This window comes from Acromyrmex echinatior, chromosome 2, assembly GCF_024713525.1.
Source record: "Acromyrmex echinatior isolate Ae372 chromosome 2, ASM2471352v2, whole genome shotgun sequence".
In the NCBI taxonomy this organism is placed as follows: Eukaryota; Metazoa; Arthropoda; class Insecta; order Hymenoptera; family Formicidae; genus Acromyrmex; species Acromyrmex echinatior.
Window position 1 is genome coordinate 8,469,079 of NC_141853.1, and position 17,707 is coordinate 8,486,785.

A 17,707-nucleotide genomic window follows, 5' to 3' on the forward strand; every position below is an offset into this window, starting at 1 on the left:
TTACAGAATAAATTCAGCTTGTTTTCATTGTAGTTTCCTGAAAAAATAGAATGTGATGACATTCTGTGTGTCGACTACAGAAAAAAATTCAGCAATAGAATATACATTACTAAAAATTCAGAGATGCCATATTTTATTGAGAGAGAGAAATAGTTGTAAAATAACATCTTTTGCTCTATTCTGTTAGCAATCTTCTATCGGATTATATCAGCAGGCTATGTTGAACATGATATAAACTTAATGCGGACGTAGTTGATATTACGATATTCTGTTTGAATTTGCTGACGAACTGTCAGCATACTTTTAACTTCTGTTCACTTGGAGTCAACGAAGGTGATCGGGTTAATCCACGAATGTTTAGTCCCGAGAACTGAATGCACGATCAAACCAACATTGAGGAGTCGTTAATTCGAACAAATTCAATTTATAATAGAACAAATATTTGTTTTGCATTGATGCGAACGCAGATTCGATCGCAGAGATAAATTTGGGCAAATTACATAATAATTTAAAGCGCAAAACGCATGGCAAAGATAGTTTATCAATGACGGAAATCAAAAGTAACAAACAGCTGATGATTAATATTTTATAAATATCTTGAATCAAATTATATTCTATTTTATCCGTTTATATTATTTGCTATACGTGTATATTCTTTCCGCATAATCCTTCTTCTAAATTGGAAAAATCTTATCTCGATTTCGGAGATAAACTCAGTAGGTAAAAGCGAAACGCGTCACAATGTTGATAATGTGACTCGTTGATGATATCGACGCACGTTTAACTAATTCGCTTTAAATTCATTATTATCTATTGATATATATTATTATCTGTTGATTAGGCATAACACATTGGACATTGGACATTAGATACATTCCACTCGACAATGTTTATGGAATCATTTTATTTTTGTTTATCAAATGTTAAATAAGAACAAAAGCTTGCGAATATTGTAAGCGCCAAATAAAACGCACCTATAAACCCAGTATATATTATTATGCATTAAAGATTTTGAATTAGTGATTAAAATTCAATCAACATGTGACAGGGGCTTAAGTCGTGACTTGCGATTATTATATGTAAGATAGAAATTTAAATTCTCACATAATGAAGAATTTATAAAAGATTTTGAGAGGTTGACAAATTTTTCATGATTCATTAGGCTATAATCAATGTTGAGACCTTTAGAGATTTTTTATGAGTTTTTATATTGATGGAATATCATGAAAAATAACAAATCACTGTTGAAATATTCATTTGTTTCCTATATCACATATTTAGCTGATTTGACCTTTGCTGATATAAATAGGAAAATTCGAAATATTTATACATCCACTCCTTAAAGGATAGGAAGTTCATTCTTACCAGAATAAAATAATAAAATTGATGAAGTAGATTATGATTTATCTATAAAAGCTATAGAAATTTAAAAAATACAAATATATGATAATTATGATGTGTGCATTTTATAGTCTAAAAAAAATGAAATTTAATGACTTTAATCATTTTTCTTATTTATTATAATTATTAAAAACTTTTTAGGACAATCTTCCGATCAAATTTCGATTAACTTAACCAGCGAAATCACTTGCATTAAAAAATGTATTTAAAAAATCCCAATTATATAAATAATTCATCTCTAATTTTTTATTTTCAAGTGAAGAAACAAATAAATGCATATTGAACGATAAGAAACTAATAATTCTGTTTATGTTAACAAAATGATATACAGTATCAATTAACAAGTTGGAATTTGATCAGAGTCATTCTTAATCAATGTTCGTTCAAGGACCTTTTATTTTGACAAATTTGAATAGATCGATATATCGGTTTGCATAAGAAACGGTTAGTCTCTTATCGTTATCGTTTCTTTCCTACACATTTTGCTGACACATCTTGCTACACATTAAGACTAAAGTAGATGTATATGTAACTTCATAAATTATTTAACGAAGATAATGTTTTCTATTGTTTTTGTTTGAATTGCAACAAAATAAAGATTCCTATCTTAATGTTAGCATAACATTTGTTCATATCACTGAGACGAAATTAAATAATCACGATAGTTGATAACTGATAAGAAACTTTACTTGTTTAGTTGTTATTCGCCATGCGATAATCATGCGATGTAATTTTGTTTTTAATTCTAATGTAATGTTGTATTGCTGATACTACATTATTAATACCGGATATAGTATTTATATGCATAATGTAACGGATAGAAATATGAACGGATCGCGTAATGTTAAGAAAATGTAACGATTTAAAAAGAGAAATTTCGATACTAAAAGTTTGTACTTTTTAATTTTCCAAGAATTTAATTTCACTGATAAAATTATGCTAATGATTCACAAGGTGTCTTATGTAACTTGTGTGGTTAGCTTATATAACTTAATGTTAATTTGTTTGGTTAAAAATTTATTAAAAAATCTATACAATGTTTATAAATTTTTTGTTTATAAATCTGTTGCTTTTCTTATAAAACTGTTGCTCAATTCAATAAATTGAAAAAGCCATTACAATAAAGAATAATTTAGAGTTTTAGAGCATCCATTATTTTGCTGAGTTGAATAATTAGTCCAATCATTAGCCAATATCAACATTTTCTTTCTTTTTATATCTATTACATAGCCAAGAAAAATATAACGCAATCAGTTTATGACGTTTTATAACATGAATAATCTGATTAATGCCTCGAAGATAAATCGAGTATAATATCGTACGATGTGGCATGAAACAGAAGAGGATTTAACTGTAGCGACAATTTTACACGCATGTAATCATGTATATAATATATGCTCATTGATATTTAATTTTTTCCCGTAACCACGTAAACATTTCTTTCCTTTTATTACAATGACTTAATACTTGGCTCGCAGGCTACAGTCTCTGTCACCAACGAGTCATAGGTTGAATTGTTTCTTCAAATTATCAGCAAGTTTGTTCATAAATTCGAATGTTTCGAGGTAATCGGCTCTGGTGACGTTGTCCACACCCTTGATGCATATGGCGAGGTCCTTGGTGAAGTAACCAGATTCGATGGTATCGATGCAAACCTTCTCTAGCGTTTCGGCAAAGGATTGCAAACGCAGATTGTTATCGAGTTTAGCGCGATGTAATAGGCCGCGAGTCCACGCAAAAATAGAGGCGATCGGATTGGTGGATGTCTCCTTGCCCTGCTGGTGCTGACGGTAGTGACGGGTGACGGTGCCGTGGGCAGCTTCGGCTTCAATCGTGCGACCATCCGGACATATGAGAACCGACGTCATCATGCCCAAGGAACCATAACCCTGTGCCACCGAATCCGACTGTACATCACCATCATAGTTCTTACATGACCATACAAAGCCACCGTTGGATTTCATGGCGTACGCTACCATATCATCGATCAACCGATGTTCGTACCATATCTTCTTCGCCTCGAATTGCTGTTTGTATTCCTTATCGTAGATCTCCTGGAATATGTTCTTGAAGCGACCATCATATTTCTTGAGGATTGTGTTCTTCGTGGACAGGTATAGTGGATAGTTGCGCGATAGCGCGAACTGGAATGAGCTGTGGGCAAAAGCGCAAATGCTCTCGTCAGTATTATATTGAGCTTGGGCGATACCGGGACCTTGAAAATCGTGGACAGTGTGCTGGATCTTCTGGCCGGAATTGCCAGTCCATGTGATTTCTAGTTTACCCGGACCCGGTACCACGAAATCTATTGCTTTGTATTGATCGGCATGTGCGTGTCTGCCAATAATGATTGGCTCCTTCCAGCAGACCACCAGACGCGGTATGTTCTTGCAGATGATTGCCTCGCGAAATACCGTGCCACCCAGGATGTTCCTGATAGTGCCGTTCGGACTTTTCCACATCTGTTTCAGTTTAAATTCCTTTACTCGTTTTTCATCGGGCGTGATGGTGGCACACTTGATACCAACATTGTAACGTTTGATTGCTTCAGCGCATTCTACTGTCACCTTGTCGTCTGTAGCATCACGATTCTCGATACTCAAATCATATGTATGTAATTCGATGTCTAAGTAGGGCAAAATGAGTTTTTCCTTAATCGAATCCCATATGATACGTGTCATTTCATCACCAAGAATGTCGACGATTGGACCTGTCTAAAAGTTGCAAAATATTTCCAAGATTACTTAAAAATTAAAAAAAAACAAGAATATTTAACAAATTTTTATTTTTTTAGGCAAACTTTTTTTTATACATAAATTCCACTTTGAAAATTAATATTAATTAAAAATGTCTTTTTGAAATACTACAGTCTACATATATCGGATTCAATATTTTAATACTTATTTTTTTAAATACAGCTCCTGATAAAAAATTTTTTATGCATGAATATGTATACATATGTATAAACATACAGAAATATTCATAAATATGTATAATCATACATGTTCATGCATCCCACTCTTTCTTTTGTAAAATTATTTTTTAGTGTAATAAAAATAATAATAGTAATGTAGAAACATAAAAAAATAATTAAAAAGATAATTTTCATACTGTTTGTTCTAGAAAAAAAATAAATTATGTATAATTATACATAAAATTGTGCATAATTGTGTATGAACAATATTTTTTTACATTTTTCCGAACTTGTTTTTTTCTGAAACGAACAAGGCAAAAATTGTCCCTTTAATTATTTTAAATGTATATGATTTTATACATGTTTATGAATATTTATGTATGTTTATACATATTTATACATATTCATGCATGAAAAATTGTTTACTGAGAGTATTCCCATATTTTTAATTATTATAAATATATGAGATTATTATAGATAATATTCAAGATAGCGATAATATTCATGATTTTTATTAATAAAGTAAAAAGTCAGATAATACAAAGTCCACTTTCACATGCCCCTTTCTTTGAAGCAATGGAAATCAGGGTTATACCGGTTTTAAATCCCTCCTCCCACTTTATGAACCTCGCCCAAGGATATCAATTACGTAACTTCTTCTCCAGAACAGAAACGGAAAAAGTGAAAATCAATAATTATGTATGTAAACATACAACAAATTTTCATTTTTCGCATTTTTGATCTAAGGAAATAGTTACGCGATTGTCTATCCGATGAGAGTGTCATTTTGAAGCGGACATTTGATTCACATTTACCTTTATTTTTGCCATTGTTGCGAACGAGGCGCCGAGAATACTCTTCACGAGTTGTTCTGTCGACGATGGATGTTGCAGCAGGTGGCGACGATGATAATCGGATTCTCGTACAACGAATGGGGACGACAACGACGACGACGATGATGATGATGACGTGATACCGTAGTAAGTGGCAGACTGTAATGAGCGTACAGTCCTTATAAAATGCGCGTAAAATGGCTGGAAGATACGGTGGGGCGCAAGCATGGTAATATCGTGTGTCACCCACCTCTCTATCTATGTATGCGTACTTTTTACTATTCCCTCCTTATATTGTTTCTCTACTTTTTTTCTTTTTTCCTACTTCACGACGCACTTGACTCTTTTTTTTTTTTAAATCAATTGTTAACACAACGTAGAACGTAGCCTAAGATTGATCTGAAATCACTGCAATGAGAGCCGTTATCACACGAAGTCACATGTTCGGATCTTAGAATACCCCAGATTCTTGCAGAAATTCTTGCTCGAGTGAAATTTAATGCATCTCTATTTCTTTATCTTTATCTTTCTCTTCCTTTCTTATGCCGAGAACGAATGCGACGTAATTGACGTAACTGATCGGCATAGGGGAGAGGTATATGCGTTTTATTGCGTTGCTTGTTATCATATGAATTCGTATTTTTATGGAAAGCGTGTACGAGACGCATTGATGTGACGTAGTACTTGTAATTTTACGTGTCTACCAGCATCTATCGAGACTCTCTCGACCTTGAGATCTTTCCGAGATCAGACTTCACCGAGATTCGGAATCGCAACCCATCAGCGCTGTCGAGATATTTTGAGCACTACTGCTACAATTGGCTGTAAATGAAAATAAAGGGCAACGTAAACACATACAATAGATCGTGCTTTCTCTCGAAGTCACGGCGCGTCTAACGTCTAACGTTCTTAGCAAAAGTCCCCATATTGCATGAGTTCATCGGAAAAATTTCACTATTAGAAGTTTCAGTTGGCGACACTTTTGTACCTAAGAGATTCTCTTATTGGAAATTTACTCCAAATAGGTCTGTTCGCATTGCTTGAAATTTCAAAAAAAAATTTTTGCATTAAAAGTGAGATAAATATATTTATTTATTTCATTTTATAATATTATTATTTAAAAGAAAAAAAAATATATATATATATATATATATTCCAGCATTGAAGAGAAGGGGATCGATTGTGGATTTTGAAATGAAGTGAAATTACAAAAGTGAGCAAAGGTTACTAGGTATTGACCAATTAAATTATGAATACTCTAGTGAATTTGCTCATTTTTGTAATTTTCACCTCATTTGAAGATACATAATCGACCTCAAGATGCTGAATGTGGTGGAATTACAAAGGTAAAGCAACGAGTAACGCGAACAGACTTGGTGATTAGTTGTCAGGTTGTCGCAGAGCGTCAGAGTGTCGTCGGTCACAGCCGGAACAGATGGAAACAGAGGGGGGGGGGGGGTAAAAGGTTGATTTCTCGGCGCGAGGAGACGGAGTCGGGGGAAAGGGAGGCACGATAAATGTAAACATTCAAAGGGCATGTTTCATGTGGTACGAATCATACAAACGTGGCAGAGGATAACACGGACGTTTCTTAAACATTTCGACAGACTGGATGAATATTGCGCGACAGAATTACAATTACGATACGTGCTGTGCATATTGAACGTTTCGTCTCAACATTGGGTGTACGATGTTGGCGGATGCGAAATAACGCGATGTTCCATGACTTTATGACAGAAGCGTGAACGAGGCAGAGTGAACGATGAGCCGCCCTAAATGGGACGTGCTGTGGTCCCCCTTTCACTCGGACCGATTTATCACATGGGACAGTGATGCGTTATTGAACCTTTACGAGATCGGACCGCGTGAGAATAGCGTGCGGGACAACGATCAAACTTGTAAGTTTATTGCTAAGTTCATGTTTAAAAAAAAATATATATATATATATATGTCACAGTTAAAGTGTTAACTTTAGTAAATATATATACTTATTAATCAATCTATATATTTAAGTATAGCAAATGTATACACTGACTACAGTAGACAACAGTAAATGTATACATTCACTGAATTAACACTGACTGTAACATATATATATATATATATATATATATATATATATATATAAAATGTTTTTTTTAATGCAGATCTGCAGATTTCGGAGCATTCCATTGCCGAGCTGGTCTGCTCGGTTACCATCAATAGTTATGCGAAATGTGTTGATATATATCCACAACCAGAGCCAGAAATTGTAGCCAGTGGTCACGCGAATGGAAAAATAGTCCTTAGTACTCTTAGCCCGCCAGAATTTGATTACCAGGGCTTGGTCGGCAGAGAGTTTTGTAGAGATCATTATGTTACATTGTTATTGAGCGATATTACTATTGTTATCTCGGCGATACATTATTTAATCTTTCTAATCTGTATTATGAAATTCCAGTCCCAAAATACATGCGATCATGCAACGTTGTTGCCTGGAATCCTGTGGATACTCACCTGATCATGTCAGGTCTGGACAAACACAGCAAGGAACACTCTGTGCTGCTTTGGGATGTACACCATTGTCCAAAAGGTTCGGAGCGGCCAATAATAGAAGCCGGCATATCAGAGACTGTACATTCCGCCGCTTGGTTCAAACATGAACCAAGATGTTTGGCCCTCGGTGTTAATAACAAACAATTGAAAGTTATAGATTTCAGAGGTACGCTCTTAAAAGATACAATTGACAATTTGTTAACATACAATTTATAAATATTCTTTAAATTTTTTTAGATTCTGCAAAGGTGGTAAATGTTACTCCCACAAAAGCTATATATAATCTGTCGGTTAATCCCCATAATAATTATCAGCTACTTTCACACGTTGACAATCTAATAACAATTTGGGACACTCGATGTTTTGAGAAACCGATCGTTACTATAATGCCGCTACGGCACGTTACAAAGGTGTCATGGTGTCCTACTAGACGAAATTTAATTGGCACATTACAAAAAGATTCAGGTATATGTAGTTTTAAATTATATTTCTACAATTTATACATATAGTTTTTAAAAGTTAATTAAACATTTTCAAAAGTGAGCTGTTAGTGATAAAAAGAAAAGCAAAAGAAATGCATTTATTCTTATTTTGCATTTATTCTTAGTTGGCTTGCATCTATTTGACATTCAGTATTGTGGAGCTGAGGATACTGAGCCTGGTGTTTTAGAAAGAGTGGTTCTACCACCATGGCACAGTCCTGTAAGTTTCTCATGGCATCCGACTGATGAGAATCGATTGTTGGCAATATCACTGCAAGGTATTTGATGATATTTTATATTACAATATAATTTTTGTTCAAGATTATTATAATATTCTTATTACTCAGGCGTAACCGATTATACCGTATCTGAGAGAATAACGCTCAATTGGTCTGCTCGGTCATGCCTCATGTGGAATTGCGCTTTTAAATCGTTTAAATATATACATAGTGAAGATAGCGTTTATAAAGAACTAGAGGATATCTCAGTTTTAACTAAGAAGCGTGCTATGTTCGAATATGGCTTGCTTGTAAGTAGATAAAGTTAATGAAAACAATTTCTTGAAACTTAATAAATTTTTATTTTGCTTTTAGTTTGTGTAAGTCTCTTTTTCTTTAATTTTATTGTTAATGATATTTAATCAATGTAAATTTACATGTATGTACGTGTATGTGTGTGTGTTACAGCCGGAGTTAGCTCACAATGGTGATATAGCTGAGAACGAAACTCTAAAGAATTTATGGCAATGGTTATACCTTAGTCGCTCTTTAGTAGAAGACGGTACTGTACAGAGTCCTGATAATAAGCATCCCGGTGTGAGGTAAAATTACAATGTCTTATATTTAGAAGTATATATGTAAACATAATGTCTCTAACCTTTACATAGGACAGTTTTGAAATTGGATCAGCAAAATTCAGTTAATGGTTTGAAAACAGAAGTGATCCATCGTCCATGGACAGATATAGGTACTGGTTATATGACAAAAGTTTACAGGTATAGTTTGAGTGCATACAAATGCTGAGAAAGTATGGGTGTTTACATCTAATGTAATTTTAATTAATACCAATTGCAGATCACCAGACAGAGAAAGATGTCTTCTTCTGTGCGGTTTGCGATTTGACAGAGAGACTAATACGGCGTACGATAATGCGTATTTGGAGAAGTTAGAGAAGGAAGGCGCATATGCGAAAGCAGCCGCGTTCGCAGTATTTAATCTCTGCCTAAGACAAGCTATAGATATCTTAAACCGAGGTGCCAGTAAGAAACAAACGGCTATTCTAAATATGGTAGCTATGGCATTGTCAGGTTTCTCTGAAGAAAGTACTACATTATGGAGAGAGTCGTGTCAAAAATCTAAATCTCAATTATCAGATCCTTATTTAAGAGCAACATTTGGTTTTTTGACTGCCGATAACGATTCCTATGAAAGTGTACTTGTAAGTATGCATAAATATGCGAATCAAGATTTAATGAGATTGATGTAAGACGCCTAATAAGTTCAAGTTGTAGAATGAAAATGGCATGGCTGTCGAAGATCGAGTAGCATTTGCTCTCATGTTCTTATCGGATAATAAACTGCACGAATATTTGAAAAAATTGACCGAGAAGGTAATTGAAGATGGAGATCTAGCGGGCTTCTTGATTACAGGTTGTGACTCGAATATATGTTTTCTATTTTTATGAATATATAATGTCAACTATGTGCTCATTTGTAACACATTGTCGCGCTTTAGGTGCTAGTATGGAAAGTATACAGTTATTGAGTAAATATTTGGAAATTACCTCAGATGTTCAGAGTTGTACTCTTATTGCTATTAGAACTTTTCCGTCTAAGTTGCTTCAAGAGAATCAAGTTCAAGTATGGATTACGAGGTATTACAACCAAGTTTCTTTTGTAAATATTTTCTTGAATTATTCCCAAAACGGGAAAAAAGGTTACATCATTCTTCCTTTTCTCTGCTTATAATCTTCAATTTTTCAATCCTTTGTACAAATATACACACATGAGACGAGAATCGAAATTGAATTCCAAATCTGCAGATTATAAGTCGATTATTGTCATATAGAGTCACGTATCGGTTCTCTTATAAATTTCGAATGATCAGGCTTTTGATTTTGCATGTTGCTGTTACAGTTATAGACATCTCTTGAACGCGTGGAAATTATGGTTTCAAAGAGCTAAATTTGATATTGTCATGAGATCCTCGACACCACAAGAAAGACCGCCACAACAAATACATATATCTTGTCACTTTTGCGGTAAAAGTATATCTGCTTCCATGCAAGGACTGAGCAGGACGAGAGTCCCATTTGGCAGATTAGGCAGTACGCCTAACAAATTAAAGGTACATTTCTGTTCTTTAGCTAAATTTTCATATGATCAATCATTAATATATTTATCAGATCTCTGATTTCTTAATGGTAAAGAGCTTTTTTTCAATATTTTTTATAGATGACAGCTTGTCCAAATTGTCGCAAACCTTTGCCACGTTGCGCAATATGCTTGATGCACATAGGCACCGTCAGCGGACTGCAAACAGCTCCAAGTCCTGGTGGTACCAGAAATGAGGAATGCAATGCTAAGCTTACGGAATTTAATAGCTGGTTTTCATGGTGTTTAACATGTAAACACGGAGGACATAGCGAACATATAGCTCAGTGGTTTCGGTAAGGATACAAGATCGCATTTGTTATAAATATACGTTAGTTAATAAAATATAAACGAAAATCAGCCGATACGTGAATAATGGAAATAAATGAAAAGCGCCTATTCAAACCGGAATCTTACTGCTTAATGATGGTTGCTTTCTTTTTAGGAGACTCAGTTGACACAAAAATTGTTCTATTCTTCGTTGCATTTCATGGAAAACAAAAATAGAACGACACTCGTGTCTCCTACAAGAAAAGCAGCCATTTTCTATGTGAATATTTATATATATTTCTCAGTTCCTTAAACTGCATGCAAATAAAATATAATCAAAAATCGATGTTGAAGGATGTAAATGTAAAATATATGTTGCACCAAATTTGCAACGACGCCGTTAATTTCTGTACCGCTATGTTTCAGACAACATACTGAATGTCCCGTAACGTCTTGCAATTGTCGCTGCTCATCTTTGGATTACACGCGTAACGCAATTGTGACATAGGTATAATTATCCAAAAAAATTTAAATATTATACATATAAATATATATATTCTATTGAAATAACCTATTTATTACAAGGTTTTGCATGTTTTGTATACTTATTAAGTCCCACTGGATCGATTTTATGTACAGACAAAGGAATGCACGTTTGAATGCTTTTCTTTTATATTGCAGCATTCCTTGTTATTTTTATGGTAGGGATATATGCCAGACCAACCAATATGTAAAAAGAAAAATGTATGAAAAGAAGTGAAACATAGTAAACACAATTTGTATATGTAAATTTCTTGGATCTTTGTCTCTGTAGAACACTCCTGATTCTTAATCTCCATAGAACACTCCTTCTAACTGATTCCCCACTGCACAGCGCATATTTACCATTGTATTGTAGCCATTTGAATCTGCAGTAAATACCTTTGTTAAGGACACTGTTGACACTTTAGAAAAATTGATGATAAGAGAATGTCTTACTCACCAAAGTCTTTAGTCATACTTGGAGGGAAACATACAAAACTGCTGCAAGACATTGTAGACTTTGACTTTACCGTACCACGCACCTCTATGTAACCCGATGTGTTGTCAAATGGTTCGAGAAATGTCACGTTAATTCGAGCATCGTCGGTCGTCGTGATCTCTGCACTCTTACCATCAGAACTTTTCTACGAATTGCCCCAAATGCATTTTACTCATGTAAATCATTAATACAAAACTATAAAAAATTTATTAGACGCAATATCATCTTATAACGAATCAATATTAACCGAATTGATTCAGTTTAGTTGATTTCACTTTTTAAAAATAAAATAGTTGAGACTTGTTCAAGTCTTGATTAACTTTATTAGGAAATATATTAATAAATATATATTAAAAATATTGTTTAATTAATAATAATTAATATTTATTGCAATAAAATGCGATAAAAATAATTTTTGTTGCTGATGATCATCATAACCTATATAAACTATAATCTAAGCTAAAATATTTTCATACCTCCGTAATTCTGCCAAGTACGATCGCTTCTTGACCGATGCGTTGTGCTAATCGCTTACCCATAATACGTATGTCTGACATTTTTGCAAGTGATTTGTGATGTTATAATAGTTGATGTATTCCTATAATACTCCAACAGTGCGCAAATAATTACCGCTACACTTCGTAAACAGAAGCATAACACAGCTGGCAGAAAAACAACACGAATTTGGCGCTAAACGATAGATCGGCAAAGGCTGCGTTCGTAAACGTTACCCAGGTGTTTTTGTTTCGTTTTATCCTTGTTGTTCATTCAATGTTAAATAAAGATAGGATGATATAAGAGGCATCTGGGTAAGGTTTCCGAACGCAGAAATAGTTGAAAGTGATGTGTGCGCGTGTGTGCAAAAAGTTGGTAATTTTTGTCGGCACAATATAAGTACATACAGTAGGAACACTGAACTTTTTATATGGTCCTCAATTTTTAGTGCGCATCGATTTCCAACCAGGGAATCGATTCTGGGTATGATTAACGCGATGCTGCAAACGCTTTAAAACGTTTTTTAATTGGTCAGTTTGTAAAATTTTTTCTTCTAGTTGGCCCATCAAATGCATCAAAGCATTTGTAGCGAGACTTTGACCATAGAGACCTCTGTGTCTTAAAACGAGGTGAAAATTATAAAAGAATGAATTTACTAGAATATTGATAATTTCATTGGTCAACACCTACTAAACTTACTTTTGTAATTTTCATCTTGTTTGAAGATACAGAATCGAGCTCCAGGAATGTGGCTGCCTTCAGCAAATTGAAATTGTAGGTTAGGTTAGATTAGTTGGTTCTCCTTCCCATAATATATAATTAACCCTTCCGCCCACAATATTATGTGAGACTTATGATAAAAGGCTTCGCACAATACAGAAACAGGGAACAGAGAACAGAGAATAAGAATTTCAACCTATCAAAAATCATGTATTGTGTAATACACAGTTTCTGATAAGTTGAAATTCTTATTCTCTGTTTCTTTTATTGTGCGGAGTCCCTAAGGAAATCGGGCCAAATATGAGTATCACGAATGATAACCGTGGTACGTCGTTCGTACAAAGCTTAATTTTTTTTTTAATTTGTAAGAGAAAAGTATGGCAAAGGGTTAATAAAATTAAATTTTATTAAAAAATTAAATCAAATTTTTTCGGAGACGCTATATTGTGTAGAACTGTTATATTTATATATGATAAAGTATTCTCATAATAAAGTATGCATGTATGCGTGCGTGCGTGCGTGCATGCGACATGTGTGTACGTGTATTATTAAATTACAACTTCACATTTAATTACAATTTTCATACAATATATTATTTTTTCATACATAATTATTCAATTACAATGTTCATATAATATTTAATTAATTATTATTTTTAATTTACTTATTACTGTTTAATATTATTATTATTATTAATATGAATATTATTTTTATATAATGAGTTCGTTAACATTATATTATTATATAATTCTGATTTAAAAATATACTCGCTATAAACAATTTTCATGACACGACCGAAAGTTATGTCTTTTTTTTTTTTTTTTTTTTTTTAGAAAAATCATTCTGTAGCTTTATAAAAACTTAAATTTATAAGCGCCTTTCCAAACCACAACATGGCGGCGAGTCATGTGATCTGGGACCCACCATCTCACATCAAAGGTGCCGACGCTCAGTGTCCATACTGTATGTATTTATACTGTAGCATCGGTGTGACTGCAGTAACTACATTACCAATTAAACTTTCTCGCTGTTAAACTACTAATGTTCTATTACACCAATTTCTTTTACACCGATCTTTTAATATCCGTACCAATTAGTAACTTTCTATAAAATCATGTTAATTTCAGTAATAATATTCTTAAAGAATATTAGTGTATGTACATACTATGGTGATACAATAAGCATCAATTAAGATGATCAATTAAATTACCATGTATATGTTTACATACATCGTCGAAATTAAAATAATTTAATAGAAAATTATTATTTAGTATGAGTTTAAATCAGCAATGTAAATTAGGACTGTATACTTATTTTATTTTAAATATAAATGTAAACTACAATTAAAGAGCAAATTTAACAATTTTTGAAACATCGTTTTAGTTTTTTATAGTGCAAATATCAATGATTTTTTGCTTTTACATGCATTACAATTGTGCTTTTAATTTACATATTTATTGAATAAAAGATTTATAATCTCGTTAGTATAATCTCATACACATATATATATATTTATGTATATATATATATATATATATATATATATATATATAAATAATATAAACATACAATAAATATAATAAACATTATAAACATAATATAAGCTGAAATCCCTCTTTAGTGAAAATTTTTCTAGTCAGAATTTTTCAAAATTTCTAAATAATTTTCTAACTTTTTAAAAAATTTCTTAAGTTTTTTAAAAACACTTTTCAGAAATGCCGAGAAAGTTTACGTTTTTTTTGGAAGTTTTCATATGTGAATTCTGAAATATTTTAAGATTTCTCATTCTATAATTTTAATTTCCAATGAAATTTTATAAAATCTAAAAATTTATATTTTTATCTTTATATTTTTTAGAAATCATAAACTGAGAAATCTTACAATATTTATATAAATGTTTATGTGTGTATATAGATATATATTCTATATAAATATACATAATTTACATCGAGTTCTAGTTTAGTTCGAGCACTTGATACGCATACTAATTAGTAACCCAAGCAGAACAACAAGTCATGATATCAAAATGATATCAACATGACTCCAAAATGATCATTAAAAGTCGTTTTTCAATCATTTGTGATTCATTTTAATGTTATTTTGACGTTATTTGTTGTTATTTTTGTGACTTGTTGTTTTGCTTGAAAACTTTCTATTAAATTATCTATTAAATTATCTTTCGGTAATACATTTAAAGAATGGTGTACTAAGCTGATACAATATGTATCTAAATGATTAATTAAATAACCATATTGTGTATACATTTACACGCACCACCGAAATTAAAATAATTTAATAGAAAGTTACTGGTTAGTACGCGTATTAAATGCTCAATATAAAAAGTCATATAAATGCATGTGTGTTGCTAAATGTATATATCCTTAATTGTAAAATATTTGCAATCATAAACATTGTCATTCTATATGTTTATATATAATCTTGATAATTTACGAATTTATTAATATATATAAAATTAGAAAATTCAAACATTCAAAATTAATTAATAAAAATTAAAATAGCTCTCATAAGATTATACATGGCACGACGCTCTGCTACTATTCTATTTTCACCTATGCCGAATTGCGTAATACAAGGATTAGACAACAAGCGTAAGCATATCAAGTAATTCTGTGATTTGCTATATGCAATGACTTGTTGTATCTTAACTTTTAATACTTGTTCTATATCTTGTCTAATCTCATGCATCAGATGTGGATCTTCTCTGGGGTATTTGTCCAATATAATCTGCATTTTTTGTTTCATACGGTACGTAATGTTATTGGAGTAATTCTTCTCAAATAACATATGGAAGTCCTTGAGTGTTAAGGGATTGATTTCTTGATCGATTATATTAGTTCTTTTAGATTTCAGATAGATCGACTTTGCATTTTCTGATAACTTTTCCACTGATAAAGTATTTTTGTTAGTGTTAACGCATTCTGATATTGTTGTACCTAATTCTCGTATATTATTCTCAAGTGTCTCCCTATCATATATATTAATGTGTGTGTCCGTATTTTTATTAGCTATTATGTTTGGATTCAGATGTAGTAGCATTTTTTTCGCAGCTTCTTGTTTAGCAGATTTCTTACACTGTCCCGTACCTCTTTCACATAGTGATCCCAAGCTGACTTTTACAGTAAATATTTTCTTGTGAGGTAATCCTTCGTCATAGATAAGGTCGTACTGAATGTCTTTTGTTGGTATTTGTCGTTGTTGGCAGAACTCCTGTACATAGAATAAAAATTACATTATTCTGATGATTCTTTGAACTGTAATATTTGACAGGTAACTTATGAAACTTACTTGCAACATTCCAATGTAATTATATCCAACAGTAAATTGTTTATTTGAGTTGTCTTCTTTTCGAAATGGTACATTTGAAGATGTATTGCAAACTTTTTCAGGGTTTTGTGATATGTTTGTAACTATTGGTGAAGTAACTACTTGTGGAATAACTACTGATAACGGAATTTCGTTATGATTTGTGGCCAACAGTGACAGCATGTTTTTTGCAGCATTATGCTTGGCTTCTTTTTTTGAATTCCCTGTACCATGTGTTATCAATTTTGCACAAGCCACGTTGCATATAAATTGCTTCTGGTAATTAATATTTTTTTCGGAAAAATTATAAATAGGCGTAAATCCTCGTTTAATCGACAGCTCTTGTAATAAATTAATTTCTGACTTAGCCATCTTATAACTGAAAAATACACAAAATATTTTATTTAAGAAATATAAAATAGTAGCACATTACATCACATAGAAGAGTTTACAATTATATATATTTTTAATGATTGACTAGTATATTAAATCTAAAATACATCTATTTAAATAAAAATGTTAAATTTAATATAATTTATAGAAAAAACGACTGTCAAATCTCAATAATTGAACTGTCAAAATCTTGATAAAATTTTATCTATAACATGAAATAATGTACTATTTTATTTTTAATATATAAATTTTTTTTCTTTTATATACTCGACGAATCTTTCCAGAATGTTCTCTTACCGTTGACGGTACAATGTAGGACAAGATTGTTTGCAATCTCGATTATTCCACGTCACCTTGTTCCTCGTTTATTCGAACGAAATCGGACATTGCGTTCCTCTATTCCGTATTTTATTAGTTCCTTTTTTACACATTTACACAAATATTCGATGAAAAATGTACTGTTGAAATAAAAAAGACTGTAAACTCTAATACTGGCTTTTGTTTTTTCTATTTCTTCCTCAGTGGAAGGAGGCTGGCTTCAAACAGTCCAAACTACTCCGAACTACTTACTAGTATCCGGATTCCAAATGATAGAATCGAACAATGACTAATTTCTTCATTTCTAGAAAAAAGTTACTTTGAGATAAGATAACTTAGTCCATGAGATATCTTCTAGATATCTCCCAGATATCTCGTTTACCTATGAAATATTTGGGAGATATTATCCGATAGATAAAAATTATCTAGAAATGAATAAATTGGCCATAAAACCGGAATCAGATTACGCATTGAAGAATGAGATTGAAGATTGAAAGATTGAAATTTGATCAATCAGAACAAAAGGAAATTCTTTGTCCTCATTAATGAAATTTTAATCTTTAATCTTAATCTTCAATGTATGATTCCGGCCTAAGGATGCTTCCTTATGATAATCGAAATTTCGGAAG

General features: G+C 32.2%; 4 protein-coding genes across 8 annotated transcripts; 1 reads left to right on the plus strand and 3 right to left on the minus strand.

Annotated features, from left to right (window-relative positions):
- Positions 1-2,401: 2,401 nt before the first annotated feature.
- Positions 2,402-6,033, minus strand: Idh (isocitrate dehydrogenase [NADP] cytoplasmic). Of its 3 annotated transcripts, none has more exons than XM_087402940.1 (3): positions 5,421-6,032; positions 5,131-5,307; positions 2,402-4,115 (listed from the first exon to the last, which is right to left on the minus strand). In XM_087402940.1, exons 2-3 carry the CDS (start codon positions 5,143-5,145, stop codon positions 2,904-2,906), a joined length of 1,227 nt encoding a protein of 408 aa, XP_087259066.1. In that variant the 5' UTR covers positions 5,146-5,307; positions 5,421-6,032; the 3' UTR covers positions 2,402-2,903. The 3 variants fall into 3 exon arrangements, with proteins under 3 accessions (XP_087259066.1, XP_087259065.1, XP_087259063.1); XM_087402939.1 differs by having other exon boundaries at positions 5,399-6,032; XM_087402937.1 differs by having other exon boundaries at positions 5,131-6,033.
- A 527-nt stretch (positions 6,034-6,560) lies between these two features.
- Positions 6,561-11,597, plus strand: mio (GATOR complex protein mio). 3 transcript variants are annotated; one of them, XR_015544118.1, is made up of 16 exons: positions 6,561-7,046; positions 7,296-7,490; positions 7,589-7,849; positions 7,921-8,148; positions 8,291-8,443; positions 8,513-8,694; positions 8,852-8,985; positions 9,052-9,159; positions 9,239-9,602; positions 9,676-9,814; positions 9,900-10,038; positions 10,301-10,511; positions 10,619-10,833; positions 10,983-11,087; positions 11,234-11,315; positions 11,489-11,597. XR_015544118.1 is itself a non-coding variant. In XM_011065612.2 (15 exons), exons 1-14 carry the CDS (start codon positions 6,911-6,913, stop codon positions 11,313-11,315), a joined length of 2,547 nt encoding a protein of 848 aa, XP_011063914.1. In that variant the 5' UTR covers positions 6,563-6,910; the 3' UTR covers positions 11,489-11,597. The 3 variants fall into 3 exon arrangements, 1 of the variants encoding a protein (XP_011063914.1); XR_015544117.1 differs by having other exon boundaries at positions 11,234-11,597; XM_011065612.2 differs by lacking the exon at positions 10,983-11,087 and having other exon boundaries at positions 6,563-7,046.
- LOC105151738 (hypothetical protein) lies at positions 11,343-12,927 on the minus strand. The gene is made up of 3 exons (XM_011065614.2): positions 12,305-12,927; positions 11,790-11,973; positions 11,343-11,715 (listed from the first exon to the last, which is right to left on the minus strand). The coding sequence occupies exons 1-3, from the start codon at positions 12,383-12,385 to the stop codon at positions 11,636-11,638; spliced, it is 345 nt and encodes a 114-aa protein (XP_011063916.1). The 5' UTR covers positions 12,386-12,927; the 3' UTR covers positions 11,343-11,635.
- Positions 12,928-14,940: 2,013 nt separating this feature from the next.
- On the minus strand, positions 14,941-17,547 carry LOC105151744 (Double-stranded RNA-binding protein Staufen-like protein 2). Its single transcript, XM_087402950.1, has 5 exons — positions 17,461-17,547; positions 17,331-17,382; positions 17,058-17,218; positions 16,350-16,746; positions 14,941-16,271 (listed from the first exon to the last, which is right to left on the minus strand). The coding sequence occupies exons 4-5, from the start codon at positions 16,737-16,739 to the stop codon at positions 15,540-15,542; spliced, it is 1,122 nt and encodes a 373-aa protein (XP_087259076.1). The 5' UTR covers positions 16,740-16,746; positions 17,058-17,218; positions 17,331-17,382; positions 17,461-17,547; the 3' UTR covers positions 14,941-15,539.
- Between the last annotated feature and the right edge of the window lie 160 nt (positions 17,548-17,707).

Excerpts from the sequence above, each read along its gene's own strand:
- Idh (XM_087402937.1), bottom strand. The coding sequence starts at position 5,376 with ATGCTTGCGCCCCACCGTATCTTCCAGCCATTTTACGCGCATTTTATA. Across the intron at positions 4,116-5,130 it reads CAACAATGGCAAAAATAAAG|ACAGGTCCAATCGTCGACAT; the intron begins GTAAATGTGAAT and ends TGCAACTTTTAG.
- mio (XM_011065612.2), top strand. The coding sequence starts at position 6,911 with ATGAGCCGCCCTAAATGGGACGTGCTGTGGTCCCCCTTTCACTCGGAC. Across the intron at positions 8,444-8,512 it reads GTTGGCAATATCACTGCAAG|GCGTAACCGATTATACCGTA; the intron begins GTATTTGATGAT and ends CTTATTACTCAG. Across the intron at positions 9,815-9,899 it reads AGCGGGCTTCTTGATTACAG|GTGCTAGTATGGAAAGTATA; the intron begins GTTGTGACTCGA and ends GTCGCGCTTTAG.
- LOC105151738 (XM_011065614.2), bottom strand. The coding sequence starts at position 12,385 with ATGTCAGACATACGTATTATGGGTAAGCGATTAGCACAACGCATCGGT. Across the intron at positions 11,974-12,304 it reads TACTTGGCAGAATTACGGAG|AAAAGTTCTGATGGTAAGAG; the intron begins GTATGAAAATAT and ends GGCAATTCGTAG. Across the intron at positions 11,716-11,789 it reads AAGTATGACTAAAGACTTTG|ATTCAAATGGCTACAATACA; the intron begins GTGAGTAAGACA and ends TATTTACTGCAG.
- LOC105151744 (XM_087402950.1), bottom strand. The coding sequence starts at position 16,739 with ATGGCTAAGTCAGAAATTAATTTATTACAAGAGCTGTCGATTAAACGA. Across the intron at positions 16,272-16,349 it reads ATTACATTGGAATGTTGCAA|GAGTTCTGCCAACAACGACA; the intron begins GTAAGTTTCATA and ends TTCTATGTACAG.